The following is an 18,745-nucleotide window of genomic DNA, read 5'->3' on the forward strand; positions in this document are numbered from 1 at the left end:
TCTTTTTATGGCTGAGTAATATTCCACTCTATATGTGTGCCACATCTTTATCCATTCATCTATTGATGGACACTTAGGTTGCTTCCATGTCCTGGCTATTGTAAATAGAGCTGCAGTGAACATTGTGGTACATGACTCTTTTTGAATTATGGTTATCTCAGGGTATATGCACAGTAGTGGGATTGCGGGTCATATGGTAGTTCTATTTTCAGTTTTTTACGGAACCTCCATATTGTTCTCCAGAGTGGCTGTATCAATTTACATTCCCACGAACAGTGCAACAGGGTTCCCTTTTCTCCACACCCTCTCCAGCATTTATTGTTTGTAGATTTTTTGGTGATGGCCATTCTGACTGGAGTGAGGTGATACCTCATTGTAGGTTTTTTTTTTTTTTTGCAGTACGCGGGCCTCTCACTGCTGTGGCCTCTCCCGTTGCAGAGCACAGGCTCCAGACGCGCAGGTCAGCGGCCATGGCTCAGGGGCCCAGCCGCTCCATGGCATGTGGGATCTTCCCAGACCGGGGCACGAACCTGTGTCCCCTGAATCAGCAGGCGGACTCTCAACCACTGCGCCACCAGGGAGGCCCCACTCATTGTAGTTTTGATGTGCATTTCTCTAATGATTACTGATGTTGAGCATTCTTTCATGTGTCTGTTGGCAATCTGTATATCTTCTTTAGAGAAATGTCTGTTTAGGTCTTCTGCCCATTTTTGGATTGGGTTGTTTGTTTTTTGGATATTGAGCTGCATGAGCTGCTTGTAAATTTTCTAGATGAATCCCTTGTCAGTTGCTTCATTTGCAAATATTTTCTCCCATTCTAAAGGTTTTTTCATCTTGTTTATGGTTTCCTTTGCTGTGCAAAAGCTTTGAAGTTTCATTAGGTCCTCTTTGTTTATTTTTTATTTTATTTCCATTTCTCTAGGAGGTGGGTCAAAAAGGATCTTGCTGTGATTTATGACACAGCATGTTCTGCCTATTTTTTCTTCTAAGAGTTTTATAGTGTCTGGCCTTGCATTTAGGTCTTTAATGCATTTTGAGTTTATTTTTGTGTGTGGTGTTAGGGAGTGTTCTAATTTCATTCTTTTACATATAGCTGTCCAGTTTTCCCAGCACCACTTATTGAAGAGGCTGCCTTTTCTCCATTGTATATTCTTGCCTCCTTTATTAAAGATAAGGTGACCATATGTGTGTGGGTTTATCTCTGGGCTTTCTATTCTGTTCCATTGATCCATATTTCTGTTTTTGTGCCGGTACCATACTGTCTTGATTACTGTAGCTTTGTAGTATAGTCTGAACTCAGGGAGCCTGATTCCTCCAGCTCCGTTTTTCTTTCTCAAGATTGCTTTCACTATTTGGGGTCTTTTGTGTTTCCATACAAATTGTGAAATTTTTTGTTCTAGTTCTGTGAAAAATGTCAGTGGTGGTTTGATAGGGATTGCATTGAATCTGTAGATTGCTTTATGTAATAGAGTCATTTTCACAATGTTGATTCTTCCAATCCAAGAACATGGTATATCTCTCCATCTGTTTGTATCGTATTTAATTTCTTTCATCAGTGTCTTATACTTTTCTGCATACAGGTCTTTTGTCTCCTTAGGTAGGTTTAATCCTAGGTATTTTATTCTTTTTGTTGCAATGGCAAATGAGATTGTTTCCTTAATTTCTCTTTCAGATTTTTCATCATTAGTGTATAGGAATGCAAGAGATTTCTAAGCATTAATTTTGTATCCTGCTACTTTACCAAATTTATTGATTAGCTCTAGTAGTTTTCTGGTAGCCTCTTTAGGATTTTCTATGTATAATATCATGTCATCTGCAAACAGTGACAGTTTTACTTCTTTTCCAATTTGGATTCCTTTTATTCCTTTTTCTTCTCTGATTGCTGTGTTAAACTTCCAAAACTATGTTGAATAATAGTGGTGAGAGTGGACAATCTTGTGTTATTCCTGATCTTAGTGGAAATGGTTTCAGTTTTTCACCACTGAGGACGATGTTGGCTGTGGGTTTGTCATATATGGCCTTTATTATGTTGAGGTAAGTTCCGTCTATGCCTACTTTCTGGAGGGTTTTTTTTTTATCATAAATGGGTGTTGGATTTTGTTGAAAGCTTTTTCTGCATCTCTTGAGATGATCATATGGTTTTTATCCTTCAGTTTGTTTATATGGTGTATCACATTGATTGATTTGCGTATATTGAAGAATCCTTGTGTTCCTGCGATAAACCCCACTTGATCATGGTGTGTGATCCTTTTAATGTGTTGTTGGATTCTGTTTGCTAGTATTTTGTTGAGGATTTTCACATCTATATTCATCAGTGATATTGGCTTGTAGTTTTCTTTTTTTGTGACATGTTTGTCTGGTTTTGGTATCAGGGTGATGGTGGCCTGGCAGAATGAGTTTGGGAGTGTTCCTCCCTCTGCTATAGTTTGGAAGAGTTTGAGAAGGATGGGTGTTAGCTCTTGTCTAAATGTTTGATAGAATTCGCCTGTGAAGCCATCTGGTCCTGGGCTTTTGTTTGTTGGAAGATTTTTAATCACAGTTTCAATTTCAGTGCTTGTGATTGGTCTGTTTATAATTTCTATTTCATCCTGGTTCAGTCTCGGAAGGTTGTGCTTTTCTAAGAATTTGTCCATTTCTTCCAGGTTGTCCATTTTATTGGCATATAGTTGCTTGTAGTAATCTCTCATGATCCTTTGTATTTCTGCAGTGTCAGTTGTTACTTCTTTTTCATTTCTAATTCTGTTGATTTGAGTTTTCTCCCTTTTTTTCTTGCTGATTCTGGCTAATGGATTATCAATTTTGTTTATCTTCTCAAAGAACCAGCTTTTAGTTTTATTGATCTTTGCTATTGTTGTCCTTTATTTCTTTTTCATTTATTTCTGATCTGGTCTTTATGATTTCTTTCCTTCTGCTAACTTTGGGGTTTTTTATTTTTTGTTCTTCTATCTCTAATTGCTTTAGATGTAAGGTTAGGTTGATTATTTGAGATTTTTCTTGTTTCCTGAGGCAGGATTGTATTGCTATAAACTTGCCTCTTAGAACTGCTTTTGCTGCATCCCATAGGTTTTGGGCCATCACATTTTTATTGTCGTTTGTTTTAGGTATTTTTTGATTTCCCCTTTGATTTCTTCAGTGATCTCTTGGTTATTTAGTTGTGTATTGTTTAGCCTCCATGTGTTTGTATTTTTTACAGATTTTTTCCTGTAATTGATATCTAGTCTCATAGCATTGTGGTCGGAAAAGGTACTTGATATGATTTCAATTTTCTTAAATTTACTGAGGCTTGATTTGTGACCCAAGATATGATCTATCCTGGAGAGTGTTCCATGAGCACTTGAGAAGGAAGTGTATTCTGTTGTTTTTGGATGGAATGTCCTATAAATATCAATTAAGTCCATCTTGTTTAATGTGTCATTTAAAGCTTGTGTTTCCTTATTTATTTTCATTTTGGGTGATCTGTCCGTTGGTGAAAGTGGGGTGTTAACGTCTCCTACTATGATTGTGTTACTGTTGATTTCCCCTTTTATGGCTGTTAGCATTTGCGTTAATTATTGAGGTGCTCCTATGTTGGGTGCATAAATATTTACCATTGTTATATCTTCTTCTTGGATTGATCATTTGATCATTATGTAGTGTCCTTCTTTGTCTCTTGTAATAGTCTTTACTTTAAAGTCTATTTTGTCTGATATGAGAATTGCTACTCCAGCTTTCTTTTGATTTCCATTTTCATGGAATATCTTTTTCCATCTCCTCACTTTCAGTCTGTGTGTTTCCCTAGGCCTGAAGTGGGTCTCCTGTAGACAGCATATATGTGCGTCTTGCTTTTGTATCCATTCAGCCAGTCTATGTCTTTTGGTTGGAGCATTTAATCCATTTACATTTAAGGTAATTATCAATATGTATGTTCCTATTACCATTTTCTTAATTTCTTTGGGTTTGTTATTGTAGGTCTTTTCCTCCCCTTGTGTTTCCTGCTTAGAGAAGTTCCTTTAGCATTTGTTGTAAAACTGGTTTGGTGTTGCTGAATTCTCTTAGCTTTTGCTTGTCTTTAAAGGTTTTAATTCCTCCATGGAATCTGAATGACATCCTTGCTGGGTAGACTAATCTTGGTATAGGTTTTTCCCTTTCATCACTTTAAATATGTCCTGCCACTCCCTCTGGCTTGCAGAGTTTCTGCTGAAAAATCAGCTGTTAACCTTATGGGAATTCTCTTGTATGTTATTTGTTGCTTTTCCCTTGCAGCTTTCAATATTTTTTTCTTTGTATTTAATTTTTGATAGTTTGATTAATATGTGTCTTGGCATGTTTCTCCTTGGATTTATCCTGTATGGGACTCGCTGTTTCCTGCACTTGATTGCCTATTTCCTTTCTCACATTAGGGAATTTTTCAACTATAATCTCTTCAAATATTTTCTCAGTCCCTTTCTTTTTCTCTTCCTCTTCTGGGACCCATATAATTCGAATGTTGGTGCGTTTAATGTTGTCCCAGAGGTCTCTGAGACTGTCCTCAATTCTTTTCATTCTTTTTTCTTTATTCTGCTCTGCAGTAGTTATTTCCAATATTTTATCTTCCAGGTCACTTATCCATTCTTCTGCCTCAGTTATTCTGTTGGTTACTTCTAGAGAATTTTTAATTTCATTTATTGTGTCGTTCATCATTGTTTGTTTGCTCTTTAGTTCTTATAGTTCCTTGTTAAACGTTTCTTGTGTTTTCTCCATTCTATTTCCAAGATTTTGGATCATCTTTACTGTCATTACTCTGAATTCTTTTTCAGGTAGACTGCCTATTTCCTCTTCATTTATTTGGTTTGGTGGTTTTTACCTTGCTCCTTCAAGTGCTCCATATTTCTCTGTCATCTCATTTTGCTTAACTTACCGTGTTTGGGGTCTCCTTTTTGCAGGCTGCAGGTTCATAGTACCTGTTGTTTTGGGTGTCTGCCCCCAATGGGTAAGGTTGGTTCAGTGGGTTGTGTAGGCATCCTGGTGGAGGGGACTGGTGCCTGTGTTCTGCTGGGTGGGGCTGGATCTTGTCTTTCTGGTGGGCAGGACCATGTCTGGTGGTGTGTTTTGGAGTGTCTGTGAACTTATGATTTTAGGCAGACTCTCTGCTAATGGGTGGGGTTGTGTTGCTGTCTTGCTAGTTGTTTCACATGGGGTGTCCAGCACTGGAGCTTGCTGGTCGTTGAGTGGAGCTGGGTCTTAGTGTTGAGATGGAGATCTCTGGGAGAGCTCTCACCATTTGATATTACATGGGCCCGGGAGGTCTCTGGTGGTCCAATATCCTGAACTTGGCTCTCCCACCTCCGAGGCTTAGGCCTGACACCCGGCAGGAGTACCAAGACCCTGTTAGCCACACGGCTCAGAAGAAAAGTGAGAAAAATAAAATAAAATGAAATAAAATAAAATAAGGTTATTAAAATAAAAAATTATTAAACTAAAAAATAAAATAAGTAATTAAAAAAAAAAGAGAGCAACATAACCAAGAAAAAAATCCACCAATGATAACAAGCCCTAAAAACTAAACTAAGAGAAACATATAAATTAGAAACTAGTCAGTCGCATACAGCAAACCCAAAGTCTACAGTTGCTCCCAAAGTCCACTGCCTCAATTTTGGGATGATTCGTTATCTATTCAGGAATTCCACAGATGCAGGGTACATCAAGTTGACTGTGGAGGTTTAATCTGCTGCTCCTGAGGCTGCATGGAGGAATTTCCCTTTCTCTTCTTTGTTCACACAGCTCCTGGAGTTCAGCTTTGGATTTGGCCCCGCCTCTGCATGTAAGTTGCCCTGTGGCGCATGTTCTTCACCAAGACAGGAGGGGGTTAAAGGAGAGGCTGATTAGGGGGATCTGGCTCACTAAGGCTGGCGGTTGGGGGAGGGAGGGTTATGGAATGTGGGGCAAGCCTGTGGCGGCAGAGTCTGGTGTGATGTTGACAACAGCCTGAGGCGTGCTGTGTGTTCTCCCGGGGAAGTTGTCCCTGGATCACGGGACCCTGGCAGTGGCGGGCTGCACAGGATCCCAGGAGGGGAGGTGTGGATAATGACCTGTGCTTGCACACAGGCTTCTTGGTGGCTGCAGCAGCAGCCTTAGCATTTTCATGCCTGTCTCTGGTGTCCACGCTGATAGCCGCGACTCGTGCCCATTTCGCGGTGTTCTGCCTTCTGTGTATAGACTAGGAAGGAATCCCCTCTCCTCATGCACCCCGAAACAATGGTCTCTTGACTCTTAGGCAGTTTCAGACTTTTTCCTGGACTCCCTCCCGGCTAGCTGTGGCACACTAGCCCCCTTCAGGCTGTGTTCATGCAGCCAACCCCAGTCCTCTTCCTGGGATCTGACCTCTGAAGCCCGAGCCTCAGCTCCCAGCCCCCACCTGCCCCAGGGGGTGAGCAGAGAAGCGTCTCAGGCTGGTGAGTGCTGGTCGGCACCGATCCTCTGTGCAGGAATCTCTCTGCTTTGCCCTCTGCACCCCTGTTGCTGCACTCTCCTCTCTGGCTCCAAAGCTGCCCCCCCACCCCCCGTCTCCACCAGTGAAGGGGCTTCCTAGTGTGTGGAAACTTTTCCTCCTTCACAGCTCCCTCCCACTGGTGCAGGTCCCGTCCCTATTCTTTTGTCTCTGTTTTTTTTGTTTTTTCTTTAGCCCTACCCAGGTACTTGGGGAGTTTCTTGCCTTTTGGGAAGTCTGAGGTCTTCTGCCAGCATTCAGTAGGTGTTCTGTAGGAGTCGTTCCACATGTAGATGTATTTTTGATGTATTTGTGGGGAGGAAGGTGATCTCCACGTCTTACTCCTCTGCCATCTTGAAGGTCCTCCAGGAGCATGTTTCTTAATAAAATTCTTCTAGGGAAGTCTGGGAGTTGTTGTTATTAAAGTTTTCAGGCACACAATTATAACAGGAAGACATGGGGAGATTATCCCAAGATAACTAAAGAAGAGTTAGAGAAGGGAAAGATGCCAGTGTTCAAGAGCATTAATGTGGAGGCACGGGGAAATTTGCCTGGGGTGAATTAAATGAGCTGTGGGAAAATGGAATGAAAATGGCAGCATAGTACAGTGGGACCTGTCTTGATACCCAGTAGGTCAGGGGGATGAAAACATATGAAAATAAATGAGACAGACTGTGAGTAAGGGGCAGAAGAATTTTCAGAGTGTGACCAACACTCCATATAAATCACCTCTCATTCAGATGTAGGAGATTTTTACCTTACATGGAAAAACAAATATCCCAAGAGATCCACAGGAGATCTGTGACTTCTATGTAAATGACACCTTTTCACTCCTCAGCTAAAATGCTATGAAAATGGAATCTTGAAAAATACCGGAAAAAAGCAAACCACATAAACCCAGTTTCATCAGACATTCAAAGACACACACACACTAATTCTCATGGTTTGGACTGGGCACTGATCAGCCTGTGTCCTATTTGATAACTGCCTTGGCAGATGGGATAATATCACTCTTCATCTCAAAAAGTTAAAATTTAATCTACAGAGAGGCATTCAAGGGCCTGCATGACTTTGCTTCAAGGTACTTTTATCTCCTCACCTTCTACACCTCATCTCTCCACAAACCCACATTCCAACTTTATGCCTGCTGCTTCTCCTCAGACAGTAATTTTTCTCCCTACTGCCTTCTCCCTTGGGGATCTTATACTCCCCCAGTGCTTTAATACACAGTGTCACCTCTCTGCCCAAGATTCCCACCAGCTTCAATGTCACTCCTGAACTCTGGCTCCATGTTTCCCAGTGCCTGGTGGATTTCACCTGGATGTCCAATACAGCTTTTAAAATGCCCAGTATGAAACTGACCTGATCATTATATTTTCTAGCTCTTAAACTGCCTTTTCTGCTTCCTTGAATGGTACCATCCCCTCAGACACTTGGGCCTGCAACTTTGAAGGTGTGACTCTATGTTGCCTCTCATATCCAATTAATTGCCAAGTCCTACTGACCTGGTCACCGCAATGTTTCTTGACTCTTTCTTCTTTTTATCAGTGACAGTAGCTATAACTTCAATCTGTCCAGTGTCTTTCTCTTCTAATCGTGTTTACATGCTGCTGCCAAAAAAAACCATCCTAAATGGATTCTGCTCCTCTGTGCTATTCCACTGTTCAAAAATGTCAGTGGATCTCTAGTGTCAAGTATTCGCTTTCCTTAGCCTGATGTCAAAGATCCTGTGATATCTCAACCGAACTTACTTTTCAGACTTGGATCTTCTCTTTCCTTTCATGCTGTGGCTAAAGTGAACTCCTCAAGATATCCTGACTGTGCCTTATACTTTCCATCTCCAAGTAGTTCATCCTGTTCTTTTGCTTGGAATGTCCATTCTTCTTTCCTTGACGCACATGTCCAAATTCCAAGTCTTCTTCAAGAATACGCACACATTTTATCTTATTAATTAAGCCTTCCCTTGAAGGTGATCACACTTTCCTTGAACTTTTACATATTTGTTTCTTAACTTTGGCATACTTATAACTTTATCTTTTGTAGTTCTACTTTTAGTTTTTTGAGGATCTCCAGACTGTTTTCATAGCGGCTGTACCAATTTTCAATCCTACCAACACTTATAACTTTCTAAGTTATTTCTCCTTGTGTTTTTATCTTTTTTATCTTTTCTCCCCTAATTGACTTATTTACTTCTGAATTTCTCCACATCAGTTAGTGTGAAAAAAGGATAGAGTCACTCAAAGAATTGAGCATTGGTAGGAGAGAAAAGAGCTCATGTGAGTGAATGGAATATACTTAAGAATGAATGTGACTGAAAGGGTATGGAAATTATTTTGATCATACCTCTCCATGGGAAGGTGAGGACATTATGTCATCTGCATAATACCATACATCTGGATGAAAACTGAACAATTCTGTCACCAACATTATTTGCCAAAAGCCCAGATGTAGAGTATTGCTTAATCAAGTAATCTGGGTGTCTTTATATGAAAAAAAAAATGAGAGACTTTAATATAGAAACAACATTAGGAAAGAGAAATACATTTTTGGGAACCTTAGTGGATCTTCATTTATTATCTAAAGTTGAAAATGTTTTAGATTTAGGCTTGTCCCACTTCTTTAAGACCTTACTAGATGTAACACAAAGTTTACATTGTCCATTTCCTCTCACTCTGTCTTGTGGGCTGGGTTAGATTATAAAAATGTCACCTTTTTATCCTGGTGGAGTTGGGGTTGGAATGATTGTTTCTTTTTGCTTAAAAAAACTTTTACTGCTGTGTATGGTTTATCTTTATGCTTTCTTTCTAATTCCTAAAATAATCATTACTTCAGGTTTGTCATGCATAACATCCATAACAATTTTGGTAATCTTTGGTTCTGATTAATGAAACTCTAGTCAGTATTGTGTTCACCTTTTTACATACGATAATGGTCTGGAATCTTCACAACAACAGGCATATATATTAGATTGTTTCTTATACTAGATTGGATTGAATGGTTTCCAAGTCGAGTTTGTAATTTAAGCATCACATTGCAAAATTCTTGCAAGAAAATTCGAGTAAGCTTCTATTAAGATGGTGAACCTTTGGGAGATTTATAGGCCTCTTGGGGCAAAGAATAAATAGAGGCCGCTAATACCAGTGCAGTGTGAATGCTGAAGCATCACCAAAATCTCTCTTCAGGGTAACACATGTATTTATACTACAGAACTTATTTATATTCACTAAACTCCAGCTGATAACCTAAAGTCCTGAGTGCACAATAAGAAGTGATGCAATTCATTGCCTAGTCAATGACCCATTGTTTGTTGAATCTTTTCATGAGGTTCACGTCTCTTACGAGGAGGTTTTCAGTGTATGGGTCAAATTTCTCATGTTCATTTGTTTGCAAAACAGACCATATCCTAATCCAAACCATTTATGAGAATTCTCCAAAGCTGCCACCAGCCTTCTGGGCCACTCCATCATTTAGCAAAGACAGTTGTAAATGTCCTATTTGTTCATGCTCCGTGTAATTAATTTTAAATGTTTGATAAAAATATGTAGTAAATGGTTCAATGCCATGAGATTTGATGTGAAAAGGGATATTTGAAAAGGCATGGTGAATGTTTCACAGTTTGAAACGCTCAGCTTAACTCAAGTTGCTTTAAACACAGTGTGTCCTGGGGATGCCCACTGAATTGCAGCTTTCTCCAGTCTCTCCTAGATGGGTCTTACACATTGGTATACACTTCTTCTCTGGATCTGCATTCTGTTCCCCATTGGGACTGTAGTACTCCCTGGAGTCCTATTCTAATTGCTTTGAGCCCTGACAACCCCCTCCTCTCTACTCCCACCAGGTTGGACCAAGTTCTCCATACTCCCAGTCACGAAAGAGGTCTTGTTTCAATCCAGAGAGAACATAGACATGGCTGTCCTTACTCAAGTATCACCACTGCTTTACCTGCTTACCTGAACTTCACCCCCCCTCCCTTCTACCCTTACAGTCAGATGTCTAGGATATCAAATGTGGCCTAGAATAGATACAATTTTCTTGAATGTTCTTGGATGTTGTAATGTGACTGCTGGCACACTCCTCCAACCCCAAGGCGATCAGTTTTCCTTACTCTATAAGGACACCCTGTTCCTAGCTAACCTTGCCACCTCAGTTAGCTCAGTACTCCTTGTCTATACCCATTGAGTTTTCTAGCATCCGACTTTGGGTGCTTATGATAAAATGTTAGTTCTTTCCATTTTACAATTTTTCATGGTGAAAAAAAGTTTCTTTACAATTTAAAATATGGACCTTACTATTTATTTCCATTAATTCCCAAGAGAAGTAATTAATCAATTTTGAAGTTTACTTTAGGTGAAAATACTTTGTAAGACTATTCCCTGGGCTTCCCTGGTGGCGCAGTGGTTGAGAGTCCGCCTGCCGATGCAGGGGATACGGGTTCATGCCCCGGTCCGGGAGGATCCCACATGCCGCGGAGCGGCTGGGCCCATGAGCCATGGCCACTGAGCCTGGGCGTCCGGAGCCTGTGCTCCGCAACGGGAGAGGCCACAGCAGATAGAGGCCCGCGTACCTCAAAAAAAGACTATTCCCTGATAGCTATTCTGCCAGATGGTTAACTAACAAAGGAGAAACTGCACAAATAGATGTTTCTACCAGAAGGACTTTCTCTGGAACAAACATCTCCTAAAAACATCCCTCGCTCTTTTTGTTTCATTTAATAAAACAATGAAATATTTAGTGCAACCAGGCAATAGGCTTTTTTGGACTAGTCTCTATGGATGGTTCAGAGAATATTCTTTTGTTAGATGAAAGAATATAGACATACTACAGCATAAAATACAATATATGGAGTTAAAATTGACAATAAGGAAATCTAGAGTTAAAAGAAGTATTACCTTAGGGTCATGTATTCCAGAAAGCTCTTCATAGATCTTCTCACCTACCATGACAGCAGCCAAATTCGCCGTGTATGTAGAAAGGCAAAACATACAGAAAATGGCCCAAAGGTTCATCAGAAACCTTCCAGTCCAGCATTTTGGGGGTTTGATGGCTGCTGTTCTACCAAACAAGAGGGCATAACACACATTCAAGGCTGAAGAGAAGGAGAAAACTTTACTTCTGTTCCGCCCCTTGGGAGTCATACCAAAGGGGCTCTTCCATTCATAGAGAGTGAGGAAGATGGCAGTGATGTGCAGAGCCACAAAAATCCCCAGCCACATTGTCCAATGGAGTGGCCACATGAAGGCTCCAATGGGAGCTGCTGTGTCTCGGGTCCTCACTAAGATGCCCAAGCTGGTGGAGAAGAAAGGACTGGTGAAATCTATCACCTGGCTTCGTGCAGTATTGATGCTGAAGGAAGTGACTGCCATGTGGGCTGACCCACTGAGAAGTTCACCCACCAGCCCAGTCCAGTGCCCATTTTTCCAGGCTCCATATTTGCCATCCCCAACAATATAGAGATCAAAGTCAAAGTTCATGTCTTCTGCTAGCTTTTCCAGCAGATCAATGCAATATCCATAGCAGCACTTCTTGAATTTGATGGGCACTGTATCATTACGGCTATGAAGGCTGCTAAAAAGGCTGTCCAATACGGAAGAATCATTAGTCATGGGGTCTAGACAGAGTTGGCCAGCAGGGCACAAGCCTTCATCATCTACCTCCCGTGTGAAGACAAATGGATGCTCGATCAAAGTAACCACTCGCAAGTGTAGCTTACTTGGGTGTTGGAAGTGGGTTTTGTGCCTCTGGGCTTGCTCTGGCCATATTCCATAGTCCATGATAATCTTCCCCTGCTGCCAGCTGCCCAAGCGTGCCCACATTGGCTTTCCCAGGGGGTCATGTTGCAGATTCCAGATGAAAAAGTTGTTTTCTGAGCTGATGATAGTGGAACCTTTTACTTTGATGGAACCACTGAGGCCTCTGAAAGTGGTGTTGGCTAGAAACCTGGCAAAGAGGAGCAAAGGCAAAAAATGAGGAAGAGAGGTGAGGCCAAAGTCTGGAAGCAGTGCTCATCTTTTCTTCTCTGTCTTAATAAGAAGAAACTCTAATTTTTTTCAAAAGGCACTGCCTGTAATTACTTTAGGAATTAATAAGCTGGACTCTTTCTAGGACAAGAGTCCTATTTCATTGAGCAAAGGCGATCTCACCCTCAGGTTCTAACACCTGGGCTGGGTGCTTGACTTGTGGTCTTACTCCAAATCTTTATTCCTAGTTAAGGAATGTCTTAATTGTTTTCTGTTGTAAATGGTTAATTATATATTCTCACAAATTTCCAAGCTATGAAGGTTCTCAGCATCTTTAACATGTCTCATTTCTACTGCTCACCACATTCAATTGCAAATAAGTCAGCTCAATAAATATATTATCTTTGGTGCAAGGAATAAGTTATAATACATATGTATATACTTTTATAATTGCTTAAAATTATATTCATAATTCTAGAAAATAGCCAAATCTTGTTATCAGTGTTTCTCCTTTTAGCATGTAAACAGTCAACATGTCTGTCCCCATGAGGCCAGTCTAAGCTGCATGTTGGATACCATCCATGGAATAAAGAAAAAGATGATAAATAGACTTGCAGTTCCCAGGACAGCCTCAGGCTAACCTCCCTCTAAGTCATTAGAGAAAAACAATTGGCTCTGGCTCTAGAGAGAGCTTCTGCCAGAAGTCAAAGAAAGGAAAATTACCAACTGAATGATATACTGTTTCCTAACCCTGGGAACCAGGGCACTGTCAGTATATGTTCTGCTATGGACAAGGCAGGGAAATGCTTGGTTAGTCTCTGTCTTTCTTGAGTTTGGGAAGATAAGACAATAAGAGGTAATATATGAGCTCGAGGTACCTCTGTACTCTTAATTATGGTCTTGTGTCAGAATAAAAGGCCACACTTTGACATCAAACACACCTGTGTTAGAATATTGGTCCACCCACCTTCTAGTATTGTCCTTGGACACACATTTACTGAACTCTAAGCTTCAGTTTTGTCATCAGCAAAACGGGGGAGGTAATTACATTTTTATTTTTAAATTATTTCTACTGCAAGGGTTAGAAATAATGCATATGAAGTATATACCACACCTTTTGACATAGAACAGATGTTCCAGATACGGTAACTAATATTTAATGTCGTTCAAATTTTTTCAATCAAGGCTGTCCCAGGTCACTTTTCCTAGTCTTTTAATAGAACTTTTCTAGTTGGAGGCACAAAGTACTGCATTATGATAAACTCATTGAGGCTACCCAAGACTTATTTCAAACTAAAAGAAATTAAACTGAAATATGGACCGTAACATAGAAGATTTTTATGAGGAGTTGGATGATACAGAATGTGTTTCTTCGTGAAACACATTCATCCATTGCTTGCCACAACATTACTCTGTAATTTATAAATGCAAATACCAGTAGTAAGAAGTGGTGCTGCCACAGAAGAAACATAGAAAAGTCAGAAAGTATGAAGAATATACTAATTTTCATTAGAGATATAAATGTAAGTCACATTTGAAGATGCTACTGTCACTAAATGCAATGAAACTGCTCATTTTGGTAGATTGTGTATAATAGTAATTATTCATGTTAGCTCTCCCCAGTGGGACTCTACCACTTAAAATGAATTCTATTTAGCAACAAGTAATGAAGTCTCAGTTATCTTAGACTTTCAAACAGTTTTCTGCTTCTTTAGGGAAGTAGGGAACCAAATCATTAAAATATACAGATTAATCAACTGATAATTACCTAGGTACTATAATAGAAGGGTAACTACAACTGTGTCTCTGATGAGCAATTTACTGTTAGATTTGTTAAGACACACACACACACACACACACACACACACTGACATAGTCTAGGGAATAAAACAGTTATTAGTAAATAGTTTAATTTTATTTGGTCAATTTAGTGATCAGGAAAGTAAAGTTAAAGTTGTAGAAAGAGAAGCCCTTCATTATTTTAAGAATAGTTGGGGCTTAATGATTATAGACTTTTAACTGGATGGACCTATGAAGGACTACCACTGAGTAAATATATACTTAAATCATCTCAGAAAAGCGGTCTTCAGGAATCTTTTAGAGATTATATAACTCCATTCCAGTAAAACCTATTCCTCATTATCGATGTTAAATAGCATTCAACATGGCCATGACTAAAGAACAATGCTCAGTTGTCTCTGAGGCACTCATCTATCACAGAAAGACATATCAATCAGGATCTAGATGTCTTTCATTTTCCCAGATTGGAAAATCCAGTGTTTGTTTCACTATGCAGTTGGCACCAAGAAATTGGGTCTCAGAGAATCCCCATTAATGATGGATTATTTCTATTTTATTTTCAGTTTTACAGAGAGGATAAATTAAAATAATCTCATTAATAGCTTTAGTTATTGTCACCTTCACTATGTATTCTTTGTAATGGAATGACAATGCATAGCCAAGTTTGAATATTCACTATGTTAGTTAAAAGATTACAGTGTTGAAATCTTGCTTTTGCTTGAAGTGATTTCTACCATGTTCCTTTTTATCTTGCCCTGGACTCTTCTTGGATGAACAAGAAAAAGGAAAATTAGGAATAATTTTATTGGCAAGATAAACTGATATGAATACCAGGCACTGTTCTTAGTATGAGGTATAGAGATGAAAGACACGCTCATTGTTCTCAAGGAGCTCAAAGTCTAGTGATGGGGAGAAAGAAAAGCGAACAGGCAATTCTAAACCAGTGTAATAAGCATCCTGATGGAGGTAGAATTGGGTGCCATTGGAACAGAAAGCAAGGGCACCCACAATCTAGGGGTGACAAGGAAAGCTTCTGAGAGGAGCAGGTGCAAGAGCTGTCTTGAAGAAGGAATTACAGTTAACCAGGAAGAGAAGCTGGGGCTTGATGCTGTCAACACAGGGAGATGCATGTGCAAAAGCCAGAGACAGAGCAAGCTACATGATGGTAAGTGGTGAGAAATAAGGCTGGAGATGAGGGTGGGAAATGAGTTACAAAAGTACTGAGGCCATGATGAAGCTAATGGAGAGCCATCGAGAGAATTTTTCTGGGGAGGGACAGGATCATCAGATTTGATTTTAGAAAGATTTTGTTTTCCTGCTAGCTATATAGGAAATGGTTTGGAAGGAGAAGGTGGCTGAGCACAGTTCAGCTGTGAGGAATAATGCTCCTTTCTGCCTCTTGCTTCCTCTCTTCCTCTCTCTCTGCCTGTTTCACAAGGGCCTTAAGGTGACAAGCGCTAAGGTAATAACAGAAGTGGAGAAGATGGCAAAATCAAGAGATACATAGTTTCAGAAAGAAAAGTAGTGATTTTGAGAGGGTCAGATGCACATGATTGCATTTAATTCACAAACTGTATTAAGAATGTGTAAAACTCGGCTTGATGGAAGGTCATATAAATAAGACCTGGAGTATTTAAGTTGATTATCAGCTAAATGTAAGCCCACAGAGCACTCTGGGGAAAAAAAGAGAGAAAAGTAATCTTAAATTCTTTTAATAGTAATTTAGAGCCTGGGTCACAGGGACCAATAATAATACCACTACATTCTGTGCTGTGCTGATCATACTACCGCTCCAGCCTAGCTATGAATTCTCAATAAATCTTCCAGTTCAAATATGATGAGGAAAGGTAGGAGGTGGAAAATTTAACAAGGGGTGGTAAGTATAACAATCTGATTGGACAGCAGAGTAGAAACATATTCATGTTGCAACTGGACTCTAGAGGCTTTGCATGTCCATTTGATGAGACTGGATTTTATTTAACAGGAAAAGGGGAGCAATGAAGATTTCGAAGTAGCGTAATGATGTAACCATAAGTCTGCATTGGTAATACTGCTCTGGCAACAGGTATAATGTGTCCATAGGAAGGAAAAGATAGTGACCAGGAGACCACTTAGAAGACTAGTACAATAGCTCTGTCATAGTATGATAAGGGCCTGAATCGCACTCCATGAGTGAGAATCTGGTTTAGCACTGTGCCTTGTGCATAGTGAGTGTTTAACAAAGCAGTTCAGGTATACATCTTTCTTATCAGCAGATCTCCCAAGATACCACTCTGCTTGAAAGAATAAAGGTCATTGGTTAATCTGCATGGAGGTAACTTATTACTTCAGTAAAATTCCCAATTATGTCACTAATTAAGAATATGTGTTGATTTGAATAGGAGCTGAGATAAAATCTGAACTTTTCAAATTATGTAAAAAAGTTTTTGAGACAGTTCACAAATATAAGCAAGATCAATGTTTAATGTATTTAATATATTTTAGAAGTCACATTTGCACATTAAACGACTTACTAATTAAAAGATTTTCTTATGCATTAAAATAAATGAACAAAGATGTTAACAAAACATCACCCAATCAATCATTTATTCATTCCATAATACTCACTTTTGCCAGGCACTATTCCAGATTCTGGGGGATATAGTAGTGAACAAAAGACAAAAATCTATGTAGCTTTTAGTCTATCGAGGGAACAGAATAAATATGATAACTAGGGAATATGAATGGGATGTTAGTGCTAAGTGCAAAGGAGAAAAAATAAAGCAGAGTAAGGAGATAAGATGTGTCAGGGTTGGTGGCAGTAGGGTGGAATTTTAGATTAGAGAGGCCAGGAGAAGGTGATATTTGAGTAAAGGGCTGAAGAAAGGGAAGGAGCTGACCAAGAGATATCTGGGTAAAGAGCATTCCCTGTATAGGGAGCAAGGAGTCCAATGTCCTTGAGTGTGACTGTACCGGGTATGTCTGTAAGGACTTTGTTTCTTCTCTATGTGAGATGCAGAGCCACTGGTAGGTTTTGAGTAGAGAAGTGATAAGATATGACCTACATTTTATTTGTTTATTAATTTAATTTTTTTTGCGGTACGCGGGCCTCTCACTGCTGTGGCCTCTCCCGCTGAGGAGCACAGGCTCCGGACGCGCAGGCTCAGTGGCCATGGCTCACGGGCCCAGCCGCTCCGCGGCATGTGGGATCTTCCCGGACCAGGGCACAAACCCGTGTCCCCTGCATCGGCAGGTGGACTCTCAACCAATGCACCACCAGGGAAGCCCATGACCTACATTTTAACGGGCTCATCTCAGTGTTGTGTTGAGAATGGACTACAGAGAGACAAGATCAGAAGCAGGAAGACCAGTTAGGAGGCTGTTTCAAATACCAGACAAAAGTTGATGATGGTTTAGACTGACGTAGTAGCAGTGGAGGTGAGAAGAATTAGTTGGATCTTGATAAATTTTGAAGCTTCAACTGATAGGATTTTCTGATGGCTCATATAGTTGCTAGGAAAAGGAAACATAAGGATGACACCAAAGTTTTTGCCCTGAGCAACTGGAAGGATGGAGTTGCCATTAATTAAGATAAAGAAAACTGTAGAAGAATCAGGTTGTGAGGTGGGTGAGAACCACCAGGAATTCAATTTTGCTAATGTTAAGTTTGAGATAATTCATAGATATCCAAATGGAGTTGTCAAGTAGGTAGGTGGTGATCTTCCAGAGTTCACGAAGTAGGTGTGGACTGGAGGTACAATTTGGGAGCCCAAAGTCTACATATGGTATTTAAGGAGATCACAATGGTAATTGTAGATGAGAAGAAGTTCAAGGAATGAGTCCAGGACACTTCAACATTTGGAGGTGGTGCAGGTGAGGAAGAACTAGCAAAGGAAACTGAGAAGTAACCAAAGACATAAAGCAGGCTGTGTTGTGTTCTAGAAGCCAAGTAAAAAAGATTTTTCAAGGAGGGGACACTGATCAGCTGTGTCAGTGCTTCTAACAGCACAAATGCAATGAGGACTGAGAACTAACCGTTCGCTTTAGAAACATGTAGGCCACTGGTGACTTCATGAGAGTAATTTCAGTGAAGTATTGGAGCCTGATGTTTCAAGGGAAAATGGAAAGAGAGAAACTGGAGATAACTCTTCAGAGAGTTATGCTATAAAGAGGAGAAAAATGGAATAGTGGTGGAGAGGAAAAATTAAGTACATATATAAATATAAGTATATATATATGTGCAGGCTTTTATGATGATGGGAATGATCTAGTAAAAATAGAAAAATTGTTGATGTAGGATAGAAGAGAGAGAATTCCTGGGACAGTTCCCTTGAGGGGCAAAAGGGATTGTGCTCTAAGGTGCAAGAGGGGGTGATGCTCTTTGCTGTGACAAAAGAGGAGCATGGACATGAGAGAAGGCAGAGAGAATACAGGGTCCAGAGGCAAGTAGGTGGGTGGATATGGACAAGAGAGCTTGTGGAAGTTCTCTCTTGATTGCTTTAACTCATTTAGGGCATTTAAAAAGTAGATTATAGAGCTCATTATACTCTCCCCCTTATAATTC

At 40.0% G+C, this 18,745-nt stretch overlaps 1 protein-coding gene across 1 annotated transcript in view; it reads right to left on the reverse strand.

Moving 5' to 3' along the window:
- Positions 1-18,745, reverse strand: part of GRIN3A (glutamate ionotropic receptor NMDA type subunit 3A) — a gene marked incomplete at its 3' end in the record, with an annotated part of 139,279 nt that overhangs the window by 67,399 nt on the left and 53,135 nt on the right. Inside the window, exon 3 of the mRNA XM_081237270.1 lies at positions 11,335-12,382. Coding sequence (XP_081093396.1) covers positions 11,335-12,382 — 1,048 coding nt within the window. The remainder of the gene's footprint in view (positions 1-11,334; positions 12,383-18,745) is intronic.

The sequence above is a fragment of the Mesoplodon bidens genome (assembly GCF_964165515.1).
Source record: "Mesoplodon bidens genome assembly, chromosome: 6".
NCBI classification, from domain to species: Eukaryota; Metazoa; Chordata; class Mammalia; order Artiodactyla; family Ziphiidae; genus Mesoplodon; species Mesoplodon bidens.